Raw genomic sequence first — 24586 nt, forward strand, 5'->3', positions numbered from 1 at the left:
GAAAAATGGTCTCCATTGTTCAAAGGGGGCTCTAGTGGAAGGAAAACACAGGCCTTTTTTGAAGAAAATAACAAGGGGGTAATAATGGTTTGAGATTTCAATAGTAAACAACCTTGTCATTGAGACTAGTGTTTGTTATTTCTAAAGGAAATTGAGAGGATAGAGGTATTTTTCCAAGTGAAGTGTGCCTCTTTGGCTGGAAGTGTGAACTTTAGCTCGCTTTGAGGAGGTTTTCATTTCGGAGTCTCTGAAGAGGCTTGCTGAGCTTCAGCTTTTGATAGGAATCAGCAGTAAGAGGGATGGATATTGCTGTGCGTTTTCCTGCTGCACACTGTCAGATAACCTGAACCGGTTGTCTCTTCTCACAATTTTCCTGTCAAACTCCACAGGGAAATTAAGTCAGGAGAAGTAACTGCATAAGTTGTCCAACTCTATCTTAAAGCTACTATTTTGTGCTTTTACTGTTTTGGCAAGGATCCTCACAGAGCTCAAATTGAGACATTGCATTGAAATTGTAGCGTCAGCTGGGTAAGAAACTAAGATAAATACAGACTTTAAAGTGTATTTGACATGTCTTTTGAAAGATCACATAAAGCTTTTCTGTATGAGACATAATTTGGCAACTTACTAAAAATAACCAGTTAGATAATCTAACTTTCTAACCATCCATTCAATACAGATAAAATACACTGCCTCTCACTGCTGTTTTTTTTACTCAGAAACTCATTCATCATCAAAAGTAAATCAATACCCCATTGTCCGGATTCATTCCATTTGAAGATTGATAAAATCCTTGTTGTTTCACTGTGGTTTCTGTGTTTTTGCCAGATACTGAAAATGTGTATCGATTGGCTATAAAAGATTGCCAAACAGTGGATGGGTTCGTAGTTACATAATGCAATTCAAACAACTCTAAATCAAGAGACTATTCCCATCTAATCCTGTAGTACCTCATTTTAATCATTGAAGATCTGCACCACACGTCTTATTATTTTATATTTTAAAAAAACCGCAGCAGCTGTTGAAGATTTTTCATCATAATTACTAAACAAATATTGAAATCAGCTCAAACTAGAAAGAGCTACGAGCGTGCACCTGTGCCAAGCCTCAACAGTCTCCACATTTGTTTTTCCTAATAGAAAATGTTCACAAGTTTGTAATCTGGATCTTTATCGGATTAGACATGATAAACAATTGTGGGATGTATGTGCCAGGCTCATTTCTTGTTTCAATCAAGTAAGTGCAGTAGCTCGTGAGAGAAAACGAGTGCCATACGAAGGGAATCCTTTTAAAGCAATTACAAATACTATGAGCTGCGATCTCCATTTGTTTTCATTATCAGAAGATTTGGATTAATATTCTGTTCCTGTTTGTCATTCATTTTTATTTAATAATGGTTTCAAGTCTAATAGATAAGCACCAAAAACTAATCACTGATTGGTTTGTCACTAGAGCAACTTTTTGTTATAATCCTGACATATGCAATACCACACATTGCTAGTTCTGGCCTGGAGCCCCCTTTCCCTTCAGAGCTGCCTTAATCCTTCATTGCAGAGATTCAGCAAGTTGCTGGAGTTTTTGGTCCATATTGACATGATAGCATCACATGCTTTATTGAGATCTGGTGACTGGGGAGGCCATTTGAAAACAGTGACCTCATTGTCACATTCAGTTAACCATTTTGAAATGATTGGAGTTTTGTGACATGGTGTGTTATCTCGTTGGAAGCAGCCATCAGAGGATGGGTACTGTGTGGTCATGTTCAGCAGCGATACTTAAGAAGGCTGTTGCAGTTATATGTTGATTGATTGATAGTAAGGAGTCTGTGGTTTCCCAAGAAATTATCCCCCACAACATTACACGCTCGTCTGCGTAGTCTGGTTGTAGCGAATGATTATTTGAGTAGCTGTTTCCTTCATGTTAGCTTGAAGCAGTCTGGGTATTCCCAATCTGACGCTCAGTTTGAACTAAAGCATGTCATCTTTGACATGTCTACATGCGTAAAGTCATCGAGTTGCTGCCATTGATTGGCTGATTAGATAATCTGCATTAACGAACAGTTAAACAGGTACACCTGTTATATCTGAAGCATCCAGTGAGTTATATTCACTGACAAATTAGACAAAAAGTGCAACTCGTTGTTTAGAATAATCAAGCAGAAGTCTCAGCAGCTATCATATTTTAGTCTAAGCATTAAGAGTCAGTGTATGCAATTGTCAGTGGCTGAAAACTCTCATGTTTTGACCCTGAGAAATAAAACCTAGGCCTGTTTGCTTTTGATGTGGATTGGAAACATGTTGAGTGTGGATTTTCCAGATTTATCTATCACTTAAATGTTTCATTGAGAAAATCCCCAATAAATGAATCCCCACGCTGTCGGGCATTAACTGACGTTTGTGGAAATGTATCGCCGTTAGATATATAAATGTCAGAACCTGTCTGGTGAAGAAAAAAGAGACTCCCCCTTCAGCAGCAAGCCCAGGGCTTCACTAGCACTTGTTCAAATCCTTAGAAAGTAGAGCCTTACTGGAGCAGACCCCAAGGCTTAATGTCAGCAAATTAATTATGGATTCACCCAATTAGTTCACAAACTGCACTGTGTTCTAGGGAAAATGATCATTCCCCCAAATGATGTCTCTCTTCAGTCTTTGTCCTACTGTGCGTTGCGTCTCTCTTAGAACCGCGAGTGTGCATGCCGGCGTGTGTGAAGCGACACGCAGCAGGCAGGTAGCCTGACCTTTTTAATTATTCAATCTCCCAAACTCATCCTCAGACACTCTCATAGCGTCCAACCTTCAGTTTAGCTTTCAGTTTAGCTTTTTAACTACTCCCTCCTGTCTAAATATATTTCTATCTTTCTTAAAATAAAACATCCTGTGTGCTCTGTTTTTAAAGCTTTTCTAATCACACTGATCTGTGTCAACACATGAAGTGATGCTGTAACTCGAGTGACTCATTTGACAGTGTGAGATTGCCTTTGCTCAGTCTGTACACCCCCACCCTGTCTGATAAAGCATGTAATTATTGCTATCTAATGAAAGTCGGTCAGGGACGTTGCTCATATCTATTTACCAAAGCAAAATTATTTTCTTATTTCATCATCATTAAATTTCATCGCATTACAAGATGATGCTGCAACAAATGAATTTAATTTGGATTATTATTTTTTTTCACATCCTCCTATGGTTAAAGTCACAATGTTGGGTGGAGAATAACCAGGACAGAATAGAATTAATGCTTTCATTATTGATGACTGTATATGTTGGGTTTCTGATGTGTTAATTAATTGTTTGGTGAATAAAAGATCAAAGTAGAGCGCAAAATGCCAATCACAAGATCACCAAACAGTTTCTTCTGCCTTAAAAAGAGGTCAAACAAAGCCACAAAACCAAATGATGTCACTTACTTTATGTCTCAGCGTTGTGGTCTTCCTCAGTGCATTAAAGGAAATAGAGGTCATATGTTTGGCAGACGATTGGCTTAGAGAGTCACATGGCCATTGACTTCCTGATCTGATATACATCTTTCTGATAACTAAAACCAGAATTGCACAGATCCGAATCTCCATTATACCACCTGCATTATTGCTCAATTCGATGACTTGTCATCAGCAACATGCGGTGTCTATAAGCTGTTCGCCTGCTCTCTGGCGTAACCTCACATATGCCTCCATATAAATGTGAAGGTTAATAGCCACACGAGGACCAAAGAGTCCTTTTAGGAAGATGATCAGAGTTATTGGCTTCACATGTCTGTGTCTTTAACATTGTGCCTGATCACTCCACCGCTGCACATAGATTAAGCTTAGACACGCCCCCTGTGTCAGTGCCAACTCAGGAAGTTAAATGGTATTAAAACCACTAAACATATCTATGGCAGCATATGTGATACTTTTTTATTCACATATGTGCGATAAAAAAACGTAACCTTTAACTTTGTTAAATCGATACATTAATGAATTAATATAACATGAGCCAGATAAAAGAATAACATTGAATAAAAAATTGAATTTAAGTTGAGCAAATAATAATGGATTGTAGGTTAAGACTTCAAAAGTTCAGAACCCAGCAGCTGCATAAAACTTTAAAAATATGCTTAAGCTTAGCAAACAATCTCCCGATTTCAGTTGTAATAATACTAGAAGGTGTGAAAAAATGAAGGGGTCCTAATACTTTCTGAGATGGCCTTTTCTTATTGATTTGTTGGTGTTTTCTTCTGTCATAAATCACTTTACAACGAGATCAGTCATTTGAGACTGTTTGTCTTTGTGCTGCATTCGAAACCCCCGCTAACTGACTGCCCTTCCCCCACATCTGCGTACCATACATACTCTGACAGGGATCTCTGTGTGCCCCTGACATTGAGCAGAGTTTGCAGACTGTGATTGTGCTCACGGGTGAAGCCATCCTTGAGAGACAGAGCCGGCTGTCACAGATATGGATTCGTTCATTTAATGTTTCGGTGTCTCGCGCGCAAATGTTTCCCTTTCAATGAGCTGTGGCCACGCAAGCGGGGGAGTTTTATCGATCATCTGACTTTTAATACCTCTTAAATATTAAGATTCATGTATATGACCTTTGTGTTTGAATTGAGTGTGCAAAATTCCTGCCTAAATACCCTCTCATGCACTGCTGGCTGCACTGTCAGGCTTGTTTCACTTTTTCTTTTATAGTATTGAGAAATTGAACTCTTGATTCGTGTGAGTTTTTCTTTTTTTTGAAAATGAAACTGTTCTCAGACCACTGCTTATAGTTGACTGTCTAACAGAAAAGAAACAGGCATAAAGATGGGGAAGGTTTGGCCTCTGTGCGGGTCTTGTTAGCTTCTGTGAATCCTCCTTTTCTCAACTTCCCACCCTCTCTGTCGCTCTCACTCTTTATGTCACACACACACACAAGTGGATGGCCCTGGAACAAGGGCCGGTGATTGATAACTCTGTGCGAGAGACCTCAGAGGCAGCGGCACTACAGAGAGATGGACAGATGAAAGGGGAGAGGGAGGAGGGACTGAGAGGAGACTGAAATGAAGTAACAGGGTGAGGCCTTCCAGCAGCAGTTAACATACTCCAGCCGGAGTACCATATTGTTAAAAAGGCACCCTGGAAGTAACCTTGTGTGCGGCTTCCTCTCGTCAAAATCACTCTTTTCTCTGCCATGACAGTAACTTAAAGATTACTCAGCTGAACAGGAAAATGATTCGCCTTTTCCACCTCTGCAGGGATTTCTTTGATTTTTCTTTTTAATGGGCACTTCTTTATCCATGTTGACGGTCTCAGGTTGTATGTTGTTGCATTTATGACCTGCTAAAGATCTTTAAGCATTTAGGTTTTCCATAAGTCCATAAAGGAAAAGAACTGAAATCATTAAAGGAGGCTGATAAACAGAAAACGGCAGTTTTAGAGGGGAAAAAGTGGTGTGGCGATATACGCTTAAATAGGAACATGTGGAGGATTTTTTCCTCAAGGAAAGGCTGCATACAAGTCTGTATACCTCCTGGTGTGATAGCTCTGCATGGTCCCATATGTGCAGAGGTGTCCTGATAATGTCAATTTTCAGCACCACCCACAGTAGCATGTAGTTTCACATTTGACTAGCCAGTTCTGCCGAATTAGCACAGGTCGGCTCAAATCCACACCATATGAAATCTTTCCCTTCTCACCCTTCTCGTGTTTTTACCCTGGATATTTGACCACACAGGACTGATGAAGACTTTGTGTAATGACTTTGCTGTGATGCTTTCTGACACAAAGAGATATTTCAGTGATCTCAGCACTTTGTGAGAGCAAAGGCGCCTCAGGCTCTGGTCCTGGATGAGCACAATGTGGGATATGAGTGTTTTGAGAGAGAGAACGTTTAATCCCTGTTGTGCTGCAATAATTTAGTTCCATTTGACTCAGATGCTTTTCCCCGCTCTTTATGTGCTGCATGCAAAGAAAAGCATACTCTTCTGTTTTCCTTTGTAACAAAGATGCAATTGTACAAATAATTGCCTGCATGTCTGTGAGTGATAGTGAATTAAAAAGGCTTTGTCGGGTTACATTTTCAGACAGCTCAAAGTTAAAAACTTCTCTTTATCTGAAATGGCAACTGTGATTATGTCTGCAAGGCCAAATCGTGGCCAAGCGAAAGTTATTTGAAGTTCAGTAATCATCTGGCTTTATATTGTGTGGATGTGATCATGTGTTTCTCTCTGGGTAGATTCTAACTACCCTCTGTTGGTCTGAATGTGTCATTACATGACAGTCCATCTTCAGGTTCGACGCATCACTTTATCAGATGATAAATTTCCCCTCTCCAGTCTTATCAGCTTTCTTTGCATCGACTGTCGTCAGACTGAGCATTTCTGCACTTGCTTTGTTTTGAAAAACTTTCACGGCAAAAAAAGGGAAGAAGTAGACGGAGTTGAGATACCTCAAATGTCACAGTGATCAATAAGAAATGTGATGAGTGACAAGTTAGATGGAGCTTCACATGAGTATTTGTCAAGGAAAGAAAACACACTTCAAACAGGGGAAAAGTGGAGCTTTTAGAGCACTGAAGTTTTGTCACTTTTTAGAGCAAATGGAGCACTTTGTCACCAGCAGTGTCTGAGTGCATGTGTGTGAAGCTGTGTGATTCAGTGATTTCCTGTATATCTATTGCCTGCAGCTTCCCAGACTCTTTGTGAAGAAGAGGCTGTGGGACTTTGTAGTCAAGGACTCTTTAATGCATTCCTGTGTCAGAGATTTTTTTTTGTGCTTTTACATCAATGATGTGTGTATATACAGTAACTACGTGTGTGTGTGTCTGTGTGCGCCCGCGTTGCTTTAAACCAAGTTTCTTTGTGTTTGTGCCTTTCGTGTAGGTGTATGTGCCGAGGCGGTATGCCCCGGGGAGTAGTGCTGACAGTGCACTAGGAGTCTGAACCTTGTCAGTATTGGTGGCTCAGGAGGAGAGATACCCTGCTGTGCGGAGCCGAGCCCTGCCGTCCTGTGCTGTGCCGCGTTTGACGCCATGTCCCTGACTGACAAACACAAAGTGAAGAGACAGCGACTGGACCGAATCTGTGAAGGTAAAGTTTTGCGTATGTACCCCTCTTAAACTTTTTTTGCACTCCCGACTCACATTTTCCTGCACTGCTCTTCTCTCTACCTTCACGCCAGTTTTTGTTGTTTCAAGAGCTACTTTCAGTACGCACAAGCAGGCCTCCAGATTGAATGACAATTTGGATTTTGCTGTAAATTAACTTTGACTGGGTGTCAACTGGGTGTGATGACGATTCTTTATATTTGGAGCTGCGCTGAACCAAAATCCTGGTTTGATGGTCTACATATTGAGGTTTAAAGTGACCTCAATTTGGTCAGAGGTGAGCATTTTTAGAATACAGGTTTAGCCTGGGTTTAACCTCAAAATCTGCATTTCTTTTGACCTGCAGAGAATGAAATCCTTGCTAAGTGCATCTCCTTGTTGCTTTCCTTTGGAAAATAAATCCTCACTTTTGTGTTTTTCCTTCTGTCTTCATTGACTGCCTAATCTTGCTGTTCTTAGCAAAACCCTAGCACCTATCGGCGATCAGTGCCTATTGATTGCTATAATTTTCTGCTGGCACGCCGCACATGTCAGATACTACAGTAAACAGTCTATGAATGTTGACCTCAGCAGCAAACATTCATCCGGTGGATGTAAATGAAATTACTGCTTTACTCTGGCCTCTCTGCGAGCTGTGGTTGGTTTGTGTAGGAGTGTCTGTTATGTGACTTATGGTTAAGGAGAATCTCTAAACATCTGAACTCAAGTTAGATTACCGCAGGGGATTGAATGGTTTCCATCCTGTCACGCCTGTTAAAAAGCAGCCAATTTTACAGCATGAACTGCAGTGATTATTAAGCTTTAGGTGGTGGATTATAGAGCTGTGGTGTTGTTTTGAAAGGCCTGAACATACAAGAGGAACCCCCTGCTGCACGCATAGCTACAAAGTAAGCCTAGGCAACAAGGAATATGAGTTTTTGTGTGGGTGTATAAACTGTATCTGAAGCCTTGTGAATGTGCATTTTTAAATCCACTTGTTTGACTGCCCAGCGTGTGTTTTGTGTTGTGTGTATGTGTGTGTGCATGCGTGTTTGTGCGTATGGGTCTGTCAGACTGTGTCCTGAGGTAAAATCATCTCCTCTCTGCTGTCTGGGTCCCCAAGAGGCTTGTTAAGCTGCTAGGCCCTCCTGGAGCCAGCGCAGAGAGAGGCAGACATGACTGCAGTGCTGGAAAATGAAGCTAGACGCACCATTACCCCCAGTGCCAGTATATTTGTTTTGCAGCATGATGTAAGCACCTCAGCTTTATGCACATGGAATGAAGGACATATGCCACACTTCCAGCATATAGTCAGGACCAAGAAACCTTGTCTGTGATGTAGCATTTGGAAATATATACTGGCATTAGGAAATTACCTTACAACCCTGAACCAATAAAAGCGAATCTTTAAGTTCAGCATTTCTCGAGTATAATCAAGCCTTTTTTTGAAAAAAAAAAAAAAAAGTTGTCTGGATAGCCACCCCAAAAACTAGTCATCACAAAATCAGTCCCTTCATTATTTATTTAGTCAGTTTTACAAGTTTAATAATAATAATAGTATTGTTTTTATAGCTTTGACTACACTAACAGGTATGCAGTTCTGTATTACCTTGACAGCTAAAATTTAATGAGAGAGAAAGAAATAGGGAGAACTGTTTTAAAACAACATTTTAAATGCCATGAGGTCCAATCATAAAGTTTTTTGACTACACGCATAAAAAGGTCAACACCTGACTTAAATTTGGCTAATTTCTCTTAGGGCAGTGCTCGCCCACTTCCACTACAGCTGCTGACCACTCGCACTCTGGACCTCCTTTAGCATGTCAAAACCTTGGGTGTCAACTTGAATTTTTATTTTTGGGAAAAGACAGTCACAGGGAGGCACATCTGATATATAGGGCAGCTGATGAGCAAAGACATTTTTTGGCTACAATACTGTGTTTTTCAAAGCACCCGATAGAAAATAAGTCAGTCCTTTGGGTAGAACTCCATATTGACAGTCTGACCCTGGGGGATGAAATAACAGTGCATATCTTAATAAGCACGCTCCTGGCTGTGCTTTTAATCTTATGCACCAGATATCCGGCTTTTCTAGTAAAAAAGTCTGCTGTTTGGTCTCATGGTTGTAGCAGGAGAACCAGCGCTGATCACCAGTGATGATCCTTGACGTGACAGGTGGGTTAGTTTTACCCAGACGTTGATGTCTGTTGTGTTGTGCGCAAGTTGTAGATCCATGATGAAATCCCTGACAGAGAAGTGAAAAGTTTTTAATAGGGGACTTTCACAGGGAGATCTGAAAATAGCATCAACTTTATATGTGGTGCAGTGCTGCCCAAGAAGATGACCTTGAATTGGAGAACAGGCAAATCATTTTAATTCATTTATATTTTTGTTTTTTGTTTGTTTGTTTGTTTGTTTTTGGGGGGGGGGGGGGGGGGGTTCAATTGCAAGTTTATTCCCTTTGCACTCAGAGTTACATGAGAAGATTCATACCACATGCTACATGCTTTACCACATGCTTTATTTAAACAGCAGAACCAAGCTCAAGGGGGCCATTATCTGCCATGGCTGAATGGGGGGGGGGGGGGGGGGGGGGGGGGGGGGGGTTAAGCAGAAAGAGAAGAGGGGGAAAAGGGAGAACAAATAGAGACTGAGACAAAAAAAACAAACTTTAGGAGAGAGAAGACAAAATGTAATGACAAGCAGTGGTGGCATATAAATACATGCCTGAAGCAGCATTCTTAAGGGATAAGGGAAGGTGGAGAGGGAGTCTCTGCCTTCCAAAATCCAAACTGGGACGCTGCCCCCAGCAGCTGGATAGCTTAGCTAAGCATAAAGATTGGAAAGGGGAAAAAGCTGCTTTTGCTTTGCCCAAATCAACTTTCACCACCTGTAAAACTTGCGAAGATTTCTTGGCCAGGACCATTTGCCAGTCAACATGCAAAGACTCCAGGAAGTCACTTATCCCAGCCAAGAAACAATACAGTACATAACCCCCTGCTGAACTGTTGTTTTAACATGGAGGTTTTTCACTACCTAGGATTGCTGCTGATCACAAGCTGTTTCCTTTGGACAAAGCAGTGATAGCAGTTTTCTTAGTGCTGCTCAGCAAACCGACATGACAGCCTTATGAATCTTTTTTTTAACTAATAAATGAATGAAGCAATGAAATTTCCAAGATTTCCTTAAAGTTTTTTTATGGGCTATAATTACGAATGAATTTTATAATACACAGCACAACAAGGAGATTTCCTTATAAAAGTCCCCCCCCCCCCCAAAAAAAAGAAAAATTGAACAATAATTCTTTAATAATCACCTGACCTTAAAGGTGAGTTGTAAGTAACAGGAGGATTTTTTCTATTGGTTGAAATAACTTCCTGATTACCATTGCAGTCTAGATCCAGCTGCTGAATTTGCATGAATCAGACAGCTGAGGTAGTTAGTCATTCCTGAGGGAACAACAGTTTGTCTGCTTGGCTTGAGCGCAAAGCCCACAGGAGACGCATAGAGAGACGGTAACAGGTGTTGCTGTGATGCATGCAGAGCTGCTTCATGGTGAGCTTACCTGCCGACGTTCCTTCTCGCACACTCGCAAACACAAGCATGCCGGCGTGAAAACTTACACAAGATCTCCAGATGGCCGTCATATAGGATCAGTGCATCAGTCCCCTGGTTGCTATTGTGAGGGCATAAAGGGGGGGAAAAAAGACAGCTTGTGATTTGTTCACGAGCCAGTGACCAGGCCGAGTTGTCCCACTGATTGCATGTAGTGGAGTGATAAGGCTGCTATGGCGATTGTCTCTGAGCAAGGAGAAAGCGTACATGAAGCGATCTGCTGCTTTTGGTTTCACACGCAGGTAAAAGCCTCACAGGGCCTATTTGGCTACTGTCTGGAGTAACTCATCTTAATCCAGGTTCACACTTCAACCAGACTCGCAGTTGGCAAACAGATACAGACCAGATGAAGCCATGATTTGTGCTGTCTCTTCTCAATCTCTTTCAAGTGAAAATCTGGAACGTCCTCTTTTGAAAACGTCTGCTGAGACTACACTCTCTCTGTACTGTCCAACAGAGCCTTTGCCTTTGTTTCCATTGTTTTCCCAACATTAAAATAAACCTCTTGTCATATCCAAGACAGCTCTCATTGCCACGCAAGGTGCAAATTGTATTTAATTTTTTTTATATTATAGCATTTCCCAAATTGTTCATTCTGGCTGTCTTTATATTGGCATTTATGGCAGTGGGATCACATATGCTGTATCTCTGAAAACCCGGTGGCTAGATGACAAGGCTGATTAAGCCATTAAAGTCCTTGATATGTATTTAGCATAATCTGGCCTGTCTGCAAATAAGAAGGCAGGGAGCTGGTTGCAAATGTTTTATCAAAAGCTGCTAGTTAGCTCAATCAAAGCAGCTGCTGGGAAGCATCAGCCTTAATTCGGCTTTATGAGGAATAGAGAGATGCTTTCTATCTCTCTTTCTCACTCTTTCTCTTGTTCTGTTTCTTTCTCTCTCAGGGGTGGAGAGATTCATTTCTGTCATCTGAAGAGATGAGGAGTGATCTGCCACGGCCCATGTTCCTCCCAGCCTCAGGTCCTTTCATGTTCTCGGCTTAATTTGAGCTGAACCAATGTTTATCATTCTGCAGCAACTGGGCCGAGTGGCTGGGAGGGAGGACAGTTTTGCTCCTGATCCATTTTTTTTTCTTTGCAAAGATTGTTGTTTTTCTTGTAGACTGCATTACTCTTTTCCCTCTGGGTTAGATTAGTGCCGCTCTAATCTAGTCAGATAATGTTTTTATCAGCATCTGCATTTTATTCATGTTGTGCAACATGATGGCACTTTATGGTGGAATAATTAGGAATATAATTTATCCTTATTAGATGCAAAACAAAAGTAGTACAGCAGACACAGAAGCAGAATTGTTCTTTCTAGTTTCTGATTGCATTTGCTTATAACCGTTATAGTGAATCTGTTTAGTGTGAACTTTGAACTGGATTGAGCACATGAGGAAAAACAACGTGAGTCATGTAACTAGCTGTTTGGGTGTTCTTACCGGCTTTACTGATTCAGGGAAGCTTAGAGTCACCAGTTAAGAAAATTATATTTTTGGTGATCTTTTATTTAACTGGTTATTCAATTAAGCTTATTTTGTGGCCGTTTTCTTTAAACTAGAACCCAATCGATACAGCTTGAAATGAAAGGTTTAAAAATATATCTGTTGGCTGATTCATGATACATGAACAGATTTTCCTAAGATTTGATATGTGTACTTATTTATTTACGCTCTGCCAGACTCTGCTTGGATCAGCTGGTTGTCATGTTTATGCCGTTCCAAACATGTAGCCAAAAGGTTGTTGCACAGGACCCCACTGGTGGACAAATTATACAGCGCCAACATACAACATGGTTGAAGGTTGTTTCTCCCATTCTTTAGATTTTACACCTCAGCCCCAAGCTGATTGTTGGCTGGGTGTGCATGCATCAGTCAGCGTGGACATCTACTAAAAATCTTGGATGAGTTTGAATATCAGTAACCTTGACCTCAAGGTCCAGGTCATAGGTCAGGTTTTCTGAAAATCTTGTGAATGCGATAACTTGTTAAGATGTCACCTAGAATTTTTTAATTGATGCCTTGGATATATCTACTAAAAATCTTGGACGAGTTCATATTTTGGTGATCTTGACTTCAAGGTCAATTTGTACTTCCTGGCAATTTGTGCTACCTAAAGATTGTACTGCCAGGAGGCTGAGGGGTAGCAGTAGGGCCTCCAGTATTTAAAAACTTTCATTTGTTAGCCATTATAAATGCCTGTGTCGAGTGATCAGCAAGTAGCTAATACTGGGCGACAAATCAGTCAAACTGCTACCATCTTGTCTGTCTAAGCGTTAAATGGGGTTGTTTTTCAGTACAGATCAGCAGCAGCTGTAGACTCAGTGCTCAGATTATTTACCATTTCCAGACCTTTTATTTTTTCGCATGCGTACTGCAATGAATTTATAGCATTGAGGATTGAGGACTGCCATCCCAGGAATGGTGTCAAAATCGTTTCTTATATTTCATTGCCAGTTTATTGCCAGTTGATTACTCTAAATTAATTTTGAACTTAGAATATGTTTCCTTTTAGACTACAGCTGTGGTATGCTTTCATGTAGTACAGTATATATGCTATATAGTTTCTCACTTAGTACATTAATTGAACAGGATAGTCCATATTTGTTACCCATTATCCAATTCAGGGTTGTAGCAAGGCTGGAGCCTGTCAGGGGATTTATATTTGTTAAATGTTGAATTTACACTGTAGGTACATCGCAGACATCTCTGAAATCCTACATGGTAGCATGCACCTCCCTGGAAATGTAAGTACACGTTGCTTCGACTGGCCTGTTCAGTACCGTCGATTCGTTCTGTGCATTTCCAAGTAATTTTTTGCTGCAGTTTTTGAATTTGTCAGTGAGAGAACAGGAATGATTATCTCAATATAAGGACTCAAATATGTCCTGGAGAAGGACTGCAGAAATTGCAATTATTGGAATGTACGTAAGGGAATGACCCCCCAAAAAAGAGTGGAGGACCCAGGAGGGAAAAGCATCTTATTTGTTCCTATTGTGGCTGGTACCACATATAAAACACTGGGACACAACCATGAGGTAATTAACAGATTAAAAACCACACAAAGTCCTGAATGCCGGTAATGGTGTCGTGAACTGTAGGCTACGCTATAGGCTCGACAAAGATTTACCGCAGAAGTCTCTTTTACCTAGCACTGGCATCACTTGCAGCACTGGCAACACATCCACTGGCTGAAAATTGCTGTAATTCTTATGTCCTTCTCCTTTTGCTTTATAGCTAAAATTGTAATCACTCAGGGTAAGAAATCTGTTGCATTCTACGCATTATATTTCTTTATAGGTGTTTTATCAGGATTACGTGCAGCTGCTTGTCTAAGACACTGATGAATCAGTAGTCTAGCTTATCTTGGGAGATGAAACATAGATTGCGGCTATTCTTAAATAAAAAGTGCCAGAAGACGTACTGACCTTTATACACTATGCATTAACACTACAGAAAATAAATAACGTTAGCCTTCTATAGCGTTCAGCGCATACGAATATTGCCACCCTTCCCCCACATCTCTGCTTTTAACTACAAAAAGCGCTGTTTCATTTAGCCGAACTCCAAATCATTTTTCATCAACGACTTAGAGAAAAATTACATTTTCTCTCCTTTCCTCTCTCTCTTGCTCTCTCCTTCCCTCCCTCTTCTTTCACTCAGCTGCAGCTCCAAAATGCAAGCGGGCTGTCGTCTCTCCCTTCTGTCTGCCCCATCTGTGATGCAGTATGGGCCACTGGCTTGATAATGATAGGCAGGCGGAGCGTGGGGCTGTGCACAAGGCAAAGATGGAAAATACCAACCTGCTAAAATGGAAGACAAAACTCTAATCAGTTGCTTCACCAAGTCTACTTGAGGTCTTGCCCTGTAGCGGCTCTCTCTCTGCCCTGCGTTCCTCCCATCCTTGAAATCTGTAACATGCTGAGCCGTGCACTGCAGAGATGCGAGGTGGTAAAGAGGCGGAGGACAGCGTCTTGATAACACAGCAGATGTAAACCCTCTGAAAGCCATCAGACCAGAATTGGTACCATGTGTTTTTCTTTCCTCATCGCCCCTCCTTCCTGCCTGCACTTGTGTTTGAGTGAGAAAAGGCCCAGAGGCTCGTTAAAACTTTAATATACTGTACAATCACAGTAATTGAGTAGAATTTTCAAGTTCTTCCAGTCATGGTTTTAATTTATGAAGTCCCTATGAAAGTTTAATGGATCAGCAGTTGTAGAGTCGCAGCTATCTAAATCATTCTGCAGCTATCTCTGCCTGCACTGCCTGCCAAGTCCCGCCGTTAGCGTCCTGTGCCCTAGAAAGATGGCCAGATTGCTCCAAAGGCATGACTGTTGCTGGACGTCTGTTCAACACATTGTACCTAGAGATCTTTCACAGAGCCGCATGACTGGCTGTGAGCTAGCAAGCCGAGGTTTTGGCATTAATTTTGATGCCGTTCACCACATATCCAGTGTTTAAATTTGGAGTTTCCCTTTATTGTATTATTCATACAAGCAAACACAGGATCCCTGTTGCTTGATGAGTGCAGTGTAGTATGCTCACTTAATTATGGAGCAACTCTCGTGAGAGAAAGGCTTGTCAGGGAAAATGCACAAGATGAATTTGCTACCACAGCTTCTTTTGCTAATAGATTGCGGGAGATATGATAAGCCACGTCCTTGTTTCGGTGTAAGCAACACCAGTCCGACCGTACTTGAGATGTTTATTATTGTTATTAATATTTTGTCAGGAAGCGGGGATCTGAGTGACACACAGCCCTGGAAGGGGCTTATTAAAAGAAGTTATTGTCTGCGATCGCCGCAGAGAGATACAACACAGTGATTAATGGTGTGTTTTACAGTTGACAAAAAGGCGCAGGGAGACTCAGACCTGAGAGGACAGGACTGAGAAATCACTGCACGGAAATTGCTAGGTATGGGTTACCTCTAATAAAAGAAAGCATTCTTCAGATGTGCGACATCATGCACTGCACAGAGCTGCAGGCAGAAACAAAACTGTTCTGATTTCTTCTTTGTTTGACCTACTTAATGCTCTCTGATTCAGATGTTCCATAATTAAAAAATCTCTTGTTGTTTTTTTTTGTTTTGTTTAGATATTTTATCACTATTGCATCATTTAAGCTCGGAGTTGAAAACAAGGCAGTTATAGCATTTGGCTCTGCGGTTTGACAGGTAGTGGGACAACATAAAGAGACACAGCATTATAGCAGTTTCTTGTTAGTCTTAAACTGGAATAAATTTAGCCCGTCTCAGTCACGCTGTCTCAGTGTCTTAGCTTCAGAAGCATCCAGATGATGTCACTAGAGACTTGCAGCAAAAGGTATTCCTTTAAACCCGAGGTGTCTGTTTCATTGATGGGTAAAACGCAGAACAGAAACAATCCTATAGACATTTAGATGTGACAATCCATTCGGTATAGTCCAGTCATTTTCCCTTCCTTTCCTTCCTTGTCCTATTTCACATTATCTGTTTTCGAGGTAAAGTCAAAACTGGCAGCCTCTCGCTTTATCGGCCTTTTTTCCTATCAGACACTTATCAAAGCTCCTTTCTTCTCCTCCTGCCACTGTTTGCATTGCTCTTATCACAGCAAGTAAACACTGGCAGTTATCTCGCTGATGGTGACATCTCATAAGCCACATCTGCTCTGCTGCGCATCTGGTGTGCAGTAGCAAAGTGTAAGTTCTGTGAGTGGATAAAAATGACGCGCACAGATGATATTGTGATGGCTCACATCGACCAGAATGCCTGCTGACAAACTGATAGATATAGTGGCTTAGTACCATGTAATAATGCACTAATTCAGTTCACACGTATTTAGATTTCTGCTACACACCTGTAATGTTCTTTCAGTGCCTCGTGCACAGTTGAGATACTATTATGTTGACACACCAGCCTACTGCAGTAGGTGTCTCTAGGATCATGCATTACAAGGACCATACAGACACTACTCATCGTAGTATAAATCAATCATGACGAAAACAATCATTAGAACATGGCTGATTATAGGCATTCATATATGTGAACTTGCCCAGTGGTGTCCTGTCTTCTTTCTAGCAGTCACTAAATAAAATGTGGCCCACAGTAGTACTTGTGTGACTGGACACTGTAACCATCCTCTCCCCCTCTCTTAAGGGAAATACACCATGTCAATCCCCAACCTCTTCTGTCCCTCTGGGAAGATCCATTAATACCCAGAGGGATACCGGCTGCAAGCCAATGGAGAGGTGAGCGGTAAACACTCGAGCTTTACTCTCTATAAACACATCCAGAGGTATCAGCAGTATGTTGGCTGTGTATACTATCTAGTTCAAGTGATGTCACAAGGGGCAGTGGATTTAAGCAGGTTTTAGTTTGATGCTAATCCCCTTGTGGCAAACGCAGTGGACAAGAAGACTGCGCCTGCAGTGGCGTGCATCAACCCCCAGTGGATTAGTTCGCCTTGTCCCCTCCTCCATTCTGCTGCCATTGTCCAGCATGTGTTTTTTAACCCCAATTTCTCACCCTCAGTCTTAGCTGGAAAGTAACCGTGATACCCAGCACAAGCATGACCCCTGCAGTAGAATGGAGCAGAGCTGCAACCTAAAGGTGTGTTAATTTTCTGTGTGTTTGTATTCTTTCTGTGTTTTTATCATGTTGGGCCTCTCTCCCCACAGATTTCTCATGTTTCCAGGACTGAATTATTTAAATAGGTTGCCAGCAGGGAGCTACATGATAGCATAGACTGAGAAGTGAGGGGAGGGGGGCTTTCGGTTGCACATCAGGTAAAAGGGTACCTCCTACTTCACCTTTCCTTTTTTCCTCTCCGTTCCTCTCTTTTGATTGGGGGTGAGTGTAACTGGAGAGTTGAAATATAACACCTGGCTCTATTTTCCGCCTTTATAGCTGCCGTCTTTATTGTCTTCACTGATGCCTAACTCAAGTGAACAGTCGCATTTTGGTGGCTCTCTGGGCCAGCGTGGTCCTGAATGGAGTGAAGGCCAGAACGATAGGGCTGCAAGTCGCTGTCACTACTGCGGTAACATTGCAGGGTGTAGAAATTCTTCTACACTGTGTGGGGAAGACAGAGACGTTTGGTTTCACGGTCACCTAGATCTTGGGGAAAAACGGGATCCAGTCCTCCACTCCTCTCTGTACAGACAGATCCAGCAGGACCAGCATGGGCAGCCACCACTGAAGAAAACCTCTGTACCTGACATAAGCAGCAGTCTCTACCTCAAGGAACTAATGGCAGGCCGGGCCTCAGCACCACCTCAGGATTATTACCTCACTGACGCCACCTTATCTGGTCATCCACCTAAGGAGTCTGGGTTTTACAGGGATAACCAGCACTTGCTCACCAGATCAGCCTTGCATTATGGGCCCTGCGTTGGGGGGGTTAGGTCTTCCTGGGATCAAGGACAAGCAAGAGCCACACCCTCTTTACTGGCCTCTGCTTCTACACCTACACCCGCGCCTCTTCCTCCTCCCCCTCCTCCCCCGCCTCCTCCGCCACCGCCTCCCCCTCCGCTTCATGAGCTTAGCCGTTTGTACAGGGAAACTCTGGGATCTAAGATGATCCCAGACGTCCAGCGTATTGGTGGCAGCTCTCCCGCTACTGCGATCTTCGGGGCTCAGCCCCCACTTCCTGTTTATGCTGCTGAACCGCTGTCTGCTCGTCAAACTTACAACAGTATCAACAGCTTGCGCCTGGATCCCCTTCAGCCAGCTGCCACCAGTTCGTTGGTGGACCCAGCTTCTCAGGGAATGGACGCAGCTTTCCCCAGGGCTTACGGAGCTGTAGCCTCCCAGAGGCTGCCTTATGATCCAAACTATGACCCCAGTTCAGCCATGGTGGCTGCCACAGCTGGAATGGTCGCCACCTTGCCTCCTCACCAACCCAGTGCTGCAGACCCCAAGAAGATGGTGGACCCTGCTTTCTTGGCTTTCCTAAGAGGGGAAGGCTTGGCTGAAAGCACAATTACACTTCTGCTGCAACATGGCTTTGATTCCCTTTCCACACTGGGGATGATGGAGGACCATGATGTTAGGTCTGTGGCCCCTAATTTGGCCCAGGCCCGTGTTCTGTCACGAGTGGTGCTCAGTTGCAAGACAGGTGGGACGGCAACACGTGCCCGATCTAATAGTTTCAGCCATCGCAATGACCTCTACGTGCAGCCCCAGGGTTTGACTATGGACCCCAACCTGATGCAGCAACCTCCCACCACTGTCCAGACAGTTTCCCCTAGAATGGGAGAATTTCTGGGTAGAAGACCGAGCAGCGCACCCTCCCAACATCTCCTGGAAACCACTACCTACCCAGGAGCACGGCCGCTGGCACCTGGAGCTTTTCCAGTCAGCCCTGGAGGATATAGCAGTGCTGTGACTCAGGGAAGACCCTTCTCCATGTATAATGCCCACACCGGTCTTGCCATGTCTGCTCTCGGAAACCAGCCTCCACCTGCTCCAGGCACCCCTGGAGCTGCACCTAAAACCTTCTCTGGCTCCTATTCCCCGATGGAACTGATGAAGAGAGCCCCCAACTTTCCCCCAGCATCACCTGTAGGAGCAGCAAGCCCCCTTCACAGCCCACAACTTCTCCGCAAGGGGATCAATGCTGCTCCCGAGAGTACCATAGTTCCCGTCAGCTCTGCCACCACTCTTCAAGCGCAAAACCTTAACAACAACAAGATGGTGGGACGCCGTACCGGTCCGCCTGTCATAGTCTCAACCATGGTCACTACGCCTGACACAAGTAATGTCAAACCTCACTTTTCTCATTAATTTATGCAAACCTTCCATCCTTATTGCTGAATAACATTTTTTTTGTAAGTTGGTAATAATTTTCTTCTGTATATTAGTTCTACATATTTTGACATGGATTTTGGCATACTAGGAAAAAAAATCACACTGACAGTGTTTTTGAATGGAGGAGTAGCATGCAAGATGCATCTGACAAGTTAAGTAGCTTTGCTCGGAGGGGTCTTCTTTTTTGAATTACGCAACTATTTATACATGTATTGCAAGAGAGTTGTGTCATTTGCCAGAGGGGATCCTGTCTCATCATCAAGTTGAAATATTTCTTTTGAGCAGCACTGCTTTTATTGAGGTCAACATTTTTTCCATCTATTTCTTTTTAAAATTGTTGGTCAGAATTATTTTCAGGCACGAATGTGCTTTTGGAGTCGTTTGCAGCTCCGCTTTGCTTTTCAAGGTTGCCTGCACTTGATTTGGTGAAGTTAGAAAGCACATTTTAAACACTTTTGATTATTTAAGTGTAAGATATTAGACAGAGTGAGTTAAGTGACAGAATTGCATCAATGTTAAGCTTGTCTTATATGTAAAAGTTTATTTCCTTGATACAGAGCTACTGTCATTCTATTTTACGCTGCACTCTCTCCTAATCTGGGGCTTAACCGCCTCAAATCCAATTACACTAATTGGATGTATATTTGCGTAGACTATAGGAGGTACTGTTTTTTTATAGACTCCATGCTTCCATTCAAATCCTGCTTCCAGTGCAACTAAAAGAGTGTTTCTTTTGTTATAAACTCAAATTTAACTAATATATTGAGTTTATTAAGTAAATGTCCACTGATCTGCATTGTACACGTTTTCCAACATGTTCCAAGAAGCAGTATATGTGATTGTAAAATCACTGCTAATAAACAGCAGTTGATGTGCACTTTGAAATTTCATTATAGCTTTTGTAGCGTTTTTCATAGTGACAGAGGCATTAAGGAAATAACTACTAAATTAATATGTTTTTGGAGCTTTCCTAAGCGTGCTTTTATATTTAGATCTGCGGAAATACAGTTATTAATGGGCCTCAAACAAGGCTAACGCACGTAGTGAGGTAGCGTTTTATGTCCAGATACTGCAAGTGAATTCTCCAATGAGGCATCAACTCAGCTTATTTTGATTTCTCCTTCTAACTAGTTGATATATTTCCCCGCTGATGAGAGCTGATGAGCTTAGGGAGGAATTAAATCTTTTAACCTTGTTTTCAGCCGTGTAACCCTGTATCTTGCCGGCCTCTCTAATGGGTCTGTGGGCCGTTGCACTTGTTATAGAGTAATGACTTTTATGAAGTGGCTTCCCTTCATGTGTTGTCAAGGAAATAAGAAGCGAGGTGTGAGATTCAGAAGAGGGAGAAGGAGATGTGGGGGAGGCAGGAGGGTTCCTCTCGCAGTTTCGCGGAAATGTACGCGCCTCTCCAAGGTCACGGCGACGGCCGAACGTTCCCATAACACTTTTAGCAAACAAACTCATTTGCATGGCGCTGACATTTGTTGCTTCACTAACTTCATCTGATAATGGGCGGCCCTTGCTGCTGATCGGAAAGCGTACTTCTTAATTGTGTGTTGCCAGGCAACATAGGTTTCAGTGGTAATCAGAGGCAGATAATCTTCACATTTAAGGAAACGGGAAAGTGGAGCTCCGCATTCAGTGTTACACATTTAGTTTTTTTTACACTTGTTACTTTTTTGCAGAGATAATTGAGTGAAAACAATAAGACGGTGTAGGCCACTAAATGAAATCATTTCTTTTACCCACCCGCTCCCCCTGAGCAGTGTACATCTCAAGAAATTGCTAGTCATTTTTCTGCAGAGGCGCTTGTATATCTGTGAAGAGCCTCTCGCATTACATGCATGGCGTTTTATGTTAAAACATGCATATTGATGAAAAGTTGACACGTTATTCCTTATAAATTCTCCCAATACGAAGCACTCTCCTTTTCATCGTCTCACATTAAAGTGGACGTTTACACATAGCGTGAAGGCATCTACATTATCGTACCATTAAATTCAAATTTACTCTCCAAGGAGAGTTGTAAAAACAAAGACGTGAGCAGAAGTGAAATCGGTGGTTTCTTAAAATATTTATGTAGATGTAGGTGCAGGTGGGAGGGCCCTGCCTCCTCTCCGCTGGGCGCTGTCTTGGTTGGCTAAAGCTGTAAGTAGTGTTAATAATGGCATTAAACGGTTGAGTCAAGCTCTGTTGCACCATTTCCTTCAACCTTAAGTAGGGAGAGGGCCTCGAAGCACTTGCATTGGCCATGGAGTTGTCCGTCAGTGGCATCCCACAGAGCAGCACAGGTGGGTGAAACTTTGAGTGTCACGTGAAGCAGAAGAGCCATTTCCCTGGCTGTATGTGCGATTGGCTTGTAGCCTGAATTGTGTGCGTGCTCAGTAGATTAACAAAGGTGGACACTTGCACGTGGTTTCCTTGTGGAGATAATCCGCAGAACATCTTCAGCTGTACTTTTCTGGGCTGGAGAATTAGCAGGCAGTGTGGGGAGGAGGCGGGGTATATTTTGGGAGCAGGGCTTGTAACTTACAGGGAGGAGTGAGACCAGAACTTGGCAGCAGCGCCTCATAGCCATATGGGATATGTCAGTTGATGTGTTTACCTGAATAAGTCTGTTCTCTTGGTGACACACTCGGTGCCCAGGTTGTAGTCAAAACACAGCAGATCACTTTTTTTTTTTGCCTCTGAGAGGAAACCATTGCTGTTTGTGGCTGACAGTTATGCAACCTTCCAGTGCATGGTTCCCATGGGGGGCCTGAATGGGATTTTAATTTCCCTGCCTGTGTTTGGAAGGACATTCACGAGGATGCATGCCTAATGTGCACTCAGCTGTCCTTGGCTAAACTGCTTTGTGTTCAGGTGTCTGACGCTGATTTCACTGTGCACTCGTACATGTTTTTCCCCCTAGCTAGGTGGAAAGAAACCACTCCCTGTGTGTCATTTTGGCCCTAGACTAGTACTTGCGAATGCTTTAGCAACAAGGTAGCGTCTGTCTTCCTGCGTAGCCACTCTGGTTTTGATTCTATGGGAGCAAAGCGCTTTGATTTATAGCTAACATGGTCACACATGCATAACTCCAGATATTCATGCATTACGATATATGGCTGTGTGTGTGTGTGCGCTGGTGGAACAATGAACAAGGTTGGCACAATCCACCATGCTGCCACACATGCACACAGACAACAGATGCCCGTCTCTCAACAGCAGGAAGTGCTCATTTTCATCAGGATGGCTGAATGTGATGAAGCTGACAGCAGGACACAGAGACAAGACCTTAAGTTTCCTCTATTTGTCTCTCTCTTCCTTTGACTAGCACTGTCTACTATACATATAAAGTGCCGTCAGGAAGTGTTGTAGTAGAATTGTTTTAGCTGATATTTTTTTTAAAGCAGAGCTAACTTAAAAACTAGGCACATCACGAGCTACTGGAGCACAGCTGAAAATGTCTGTTTTTCTGATGTGTATGTGTATGTGCAAACATGTATGATCCAGGCTCCATTTTCTTTAAATTCAAATGCCCTGCGGTGTTAAGGCAACACAAAAATAACTTTCCTAATACTTCCTGGCTGAACTGCATGTTTACCCTTTCCTTACTTGTTCTTAATGCAATTATGGGTTACACATTATTATTGCGGAGGGCTAATAGTTTAAGGCAGGAATAGGCGCAGAATTAGAGAGGTGGAAGCCTGCTGTCCACCTGTATGTGTTTGTGCATGCTACTATACAAGCATCACGTGTTGCTGACAGTCTGTGTCATCCTCGCTAATCCCACTGATATGAATGAGGGGAGACAGACAAGAGGGTTCAGCTCACACATCGTCGGTACGGAGTTATGTGGAGCTGTAATAAGCATCTATATGTGCTTTTATATTAACGCCTTATAATCACGCACATGCAGAGCCCTCACTACTTTAAAGCTGCAGAGCAATTTATTCAGTGCTAACTCTTAGTTTTTTCCCTTTTTTATTCACATAAAAGAGTAAATGTGTAGTAATTGTAGCCTTTGTGCTTATTACCTGTAATTTTATTGAAAATAATTGTGCAACAAACTGAATGAACTTATAACATTTGGACAGTTTGTTCTGTAGTAAGTAAAATACATGATCAGTGGTAATCGGTAAGAAACTTTCCTACCCCGTGTGCTTCACAGTAACTTTGGGATTCTTAGACACTTGCCTGTTTGCAGTCTCTCTGTCATGTATCTTCAGTTTCCTTTAAAACCTGGTAGATGTTACATGAACTGTCTGCTGCTCCATCTCCATTAAAAATCTGTATTGTTTTTATCCCCGAGGAAATACGACCAGGGAAATCTATTTTTCCACTTCAGTATTTATTTCAGAGAGAAAAAAAAAAGTGAAGGAAAAAAAAAAGTGTTTTCGAGCCCCATCCTCACTCACCCCTCCCTCTGTGTTTTCTCATGGTTGATCTTTCCAAACCATCGGTTGCGTTCACAGAGGGATTAATGGTTTCTGCAAAGCCAGCCAACCCGTGGAGGGAATGGAGCCTTCGAGCGAATGAGGAACAGCTGGTCTCCCCCTGCTTGTGACAGCTTGAGTGTTTGAGTGTGTGTTTGTGCGTATATGTGCGATAGTTGCAGCTGACCTCTGCGCAGGGTCAGAGGTGTTCCTGCTCCGAAATAACACGAAGTTTATGTTGCCGCTCCTCTGCATTGCTGATAAATGCTAGTCAATACTGTCAATAGGCCTATTTAAGTATTACGGGTTTGCAAGACAAGTTTTTGTTTATACTCTGCAATTACCCTGTAATTACCCTTCAAGTTTGTGTGTTTTCCATTATTGAGAGAATTTTCTGTTATTTTGTGGTGACCAATTTGCTGTCGTCCTCAGTGCTAAAGGTAACTCCGATGGTACGATACATACAGTGTGAGTATGTGCGGGGGATTTTCTCCAGCTTTTGTGGGTCCTTGTCTAATGACTTGTTATGATTGGTGGGAAGAATAATTTGGCTATTTCGAGAGACTGCATTGTCATGTTTATTCTACTAGTCTCCCCATCCCATGGCAGTTTTGTTTACAGGATAGCAACGGCGTGCGCTTGCTGCTCGTGCTGCAAGAATGGCAGCGCTTTGATATAATCTCCCCAATTATCTGTCGTCAATTCCGCTGTATATTATTCCTC

At 42.5% G+C, this 24586-nt stretch overlaps 1 protein-coding gene across 2 annotated transcripts in view; it reads left to right on the forward strand.

Annotated features, from left to right (window-relative positions):
- Positions 1-24586, forward strand: part of ctbp2l (C-terminal binding protein 2, like) — a 94932-nt gene that overhangs the window by 35197 nt on the left and 35149 nt on the right. Inside the window, exon 2 of one of the 2 annotated variants that reach the window (XM_063482842.2) lies at positions 6844-7050. In XM_063482842.2, coding sequence (XP_063338912.1) covers positions 6993-7050 — 58 coding nt within the window. In that variant the 5' untranslated portion in view covers positions 6844-6992. Of the gene's footprint in view, positions 1-6843; positions 7051-17567; positions 19393-24586 lie in introns of those variants that run through there. The other variant, XM_063482841.2, reaches the window with a different exon arrangement.

Source organism: Pelmatolapia mariae, linkage group LG8 (assembly GCF_036321145.2).
Source record: "Pelmatolapia mariae isolate MD_Pm_ZW linkage group LG8, Pm_UMD_F_2, whole genome shotgun sequence".
Lineage (NCBI taxonomy): Eukaryota > Metazoa > Chordata > Actinopteri > Cichliformes > Cichlidae > Pelmatolapia > Pelmatolapia mariae.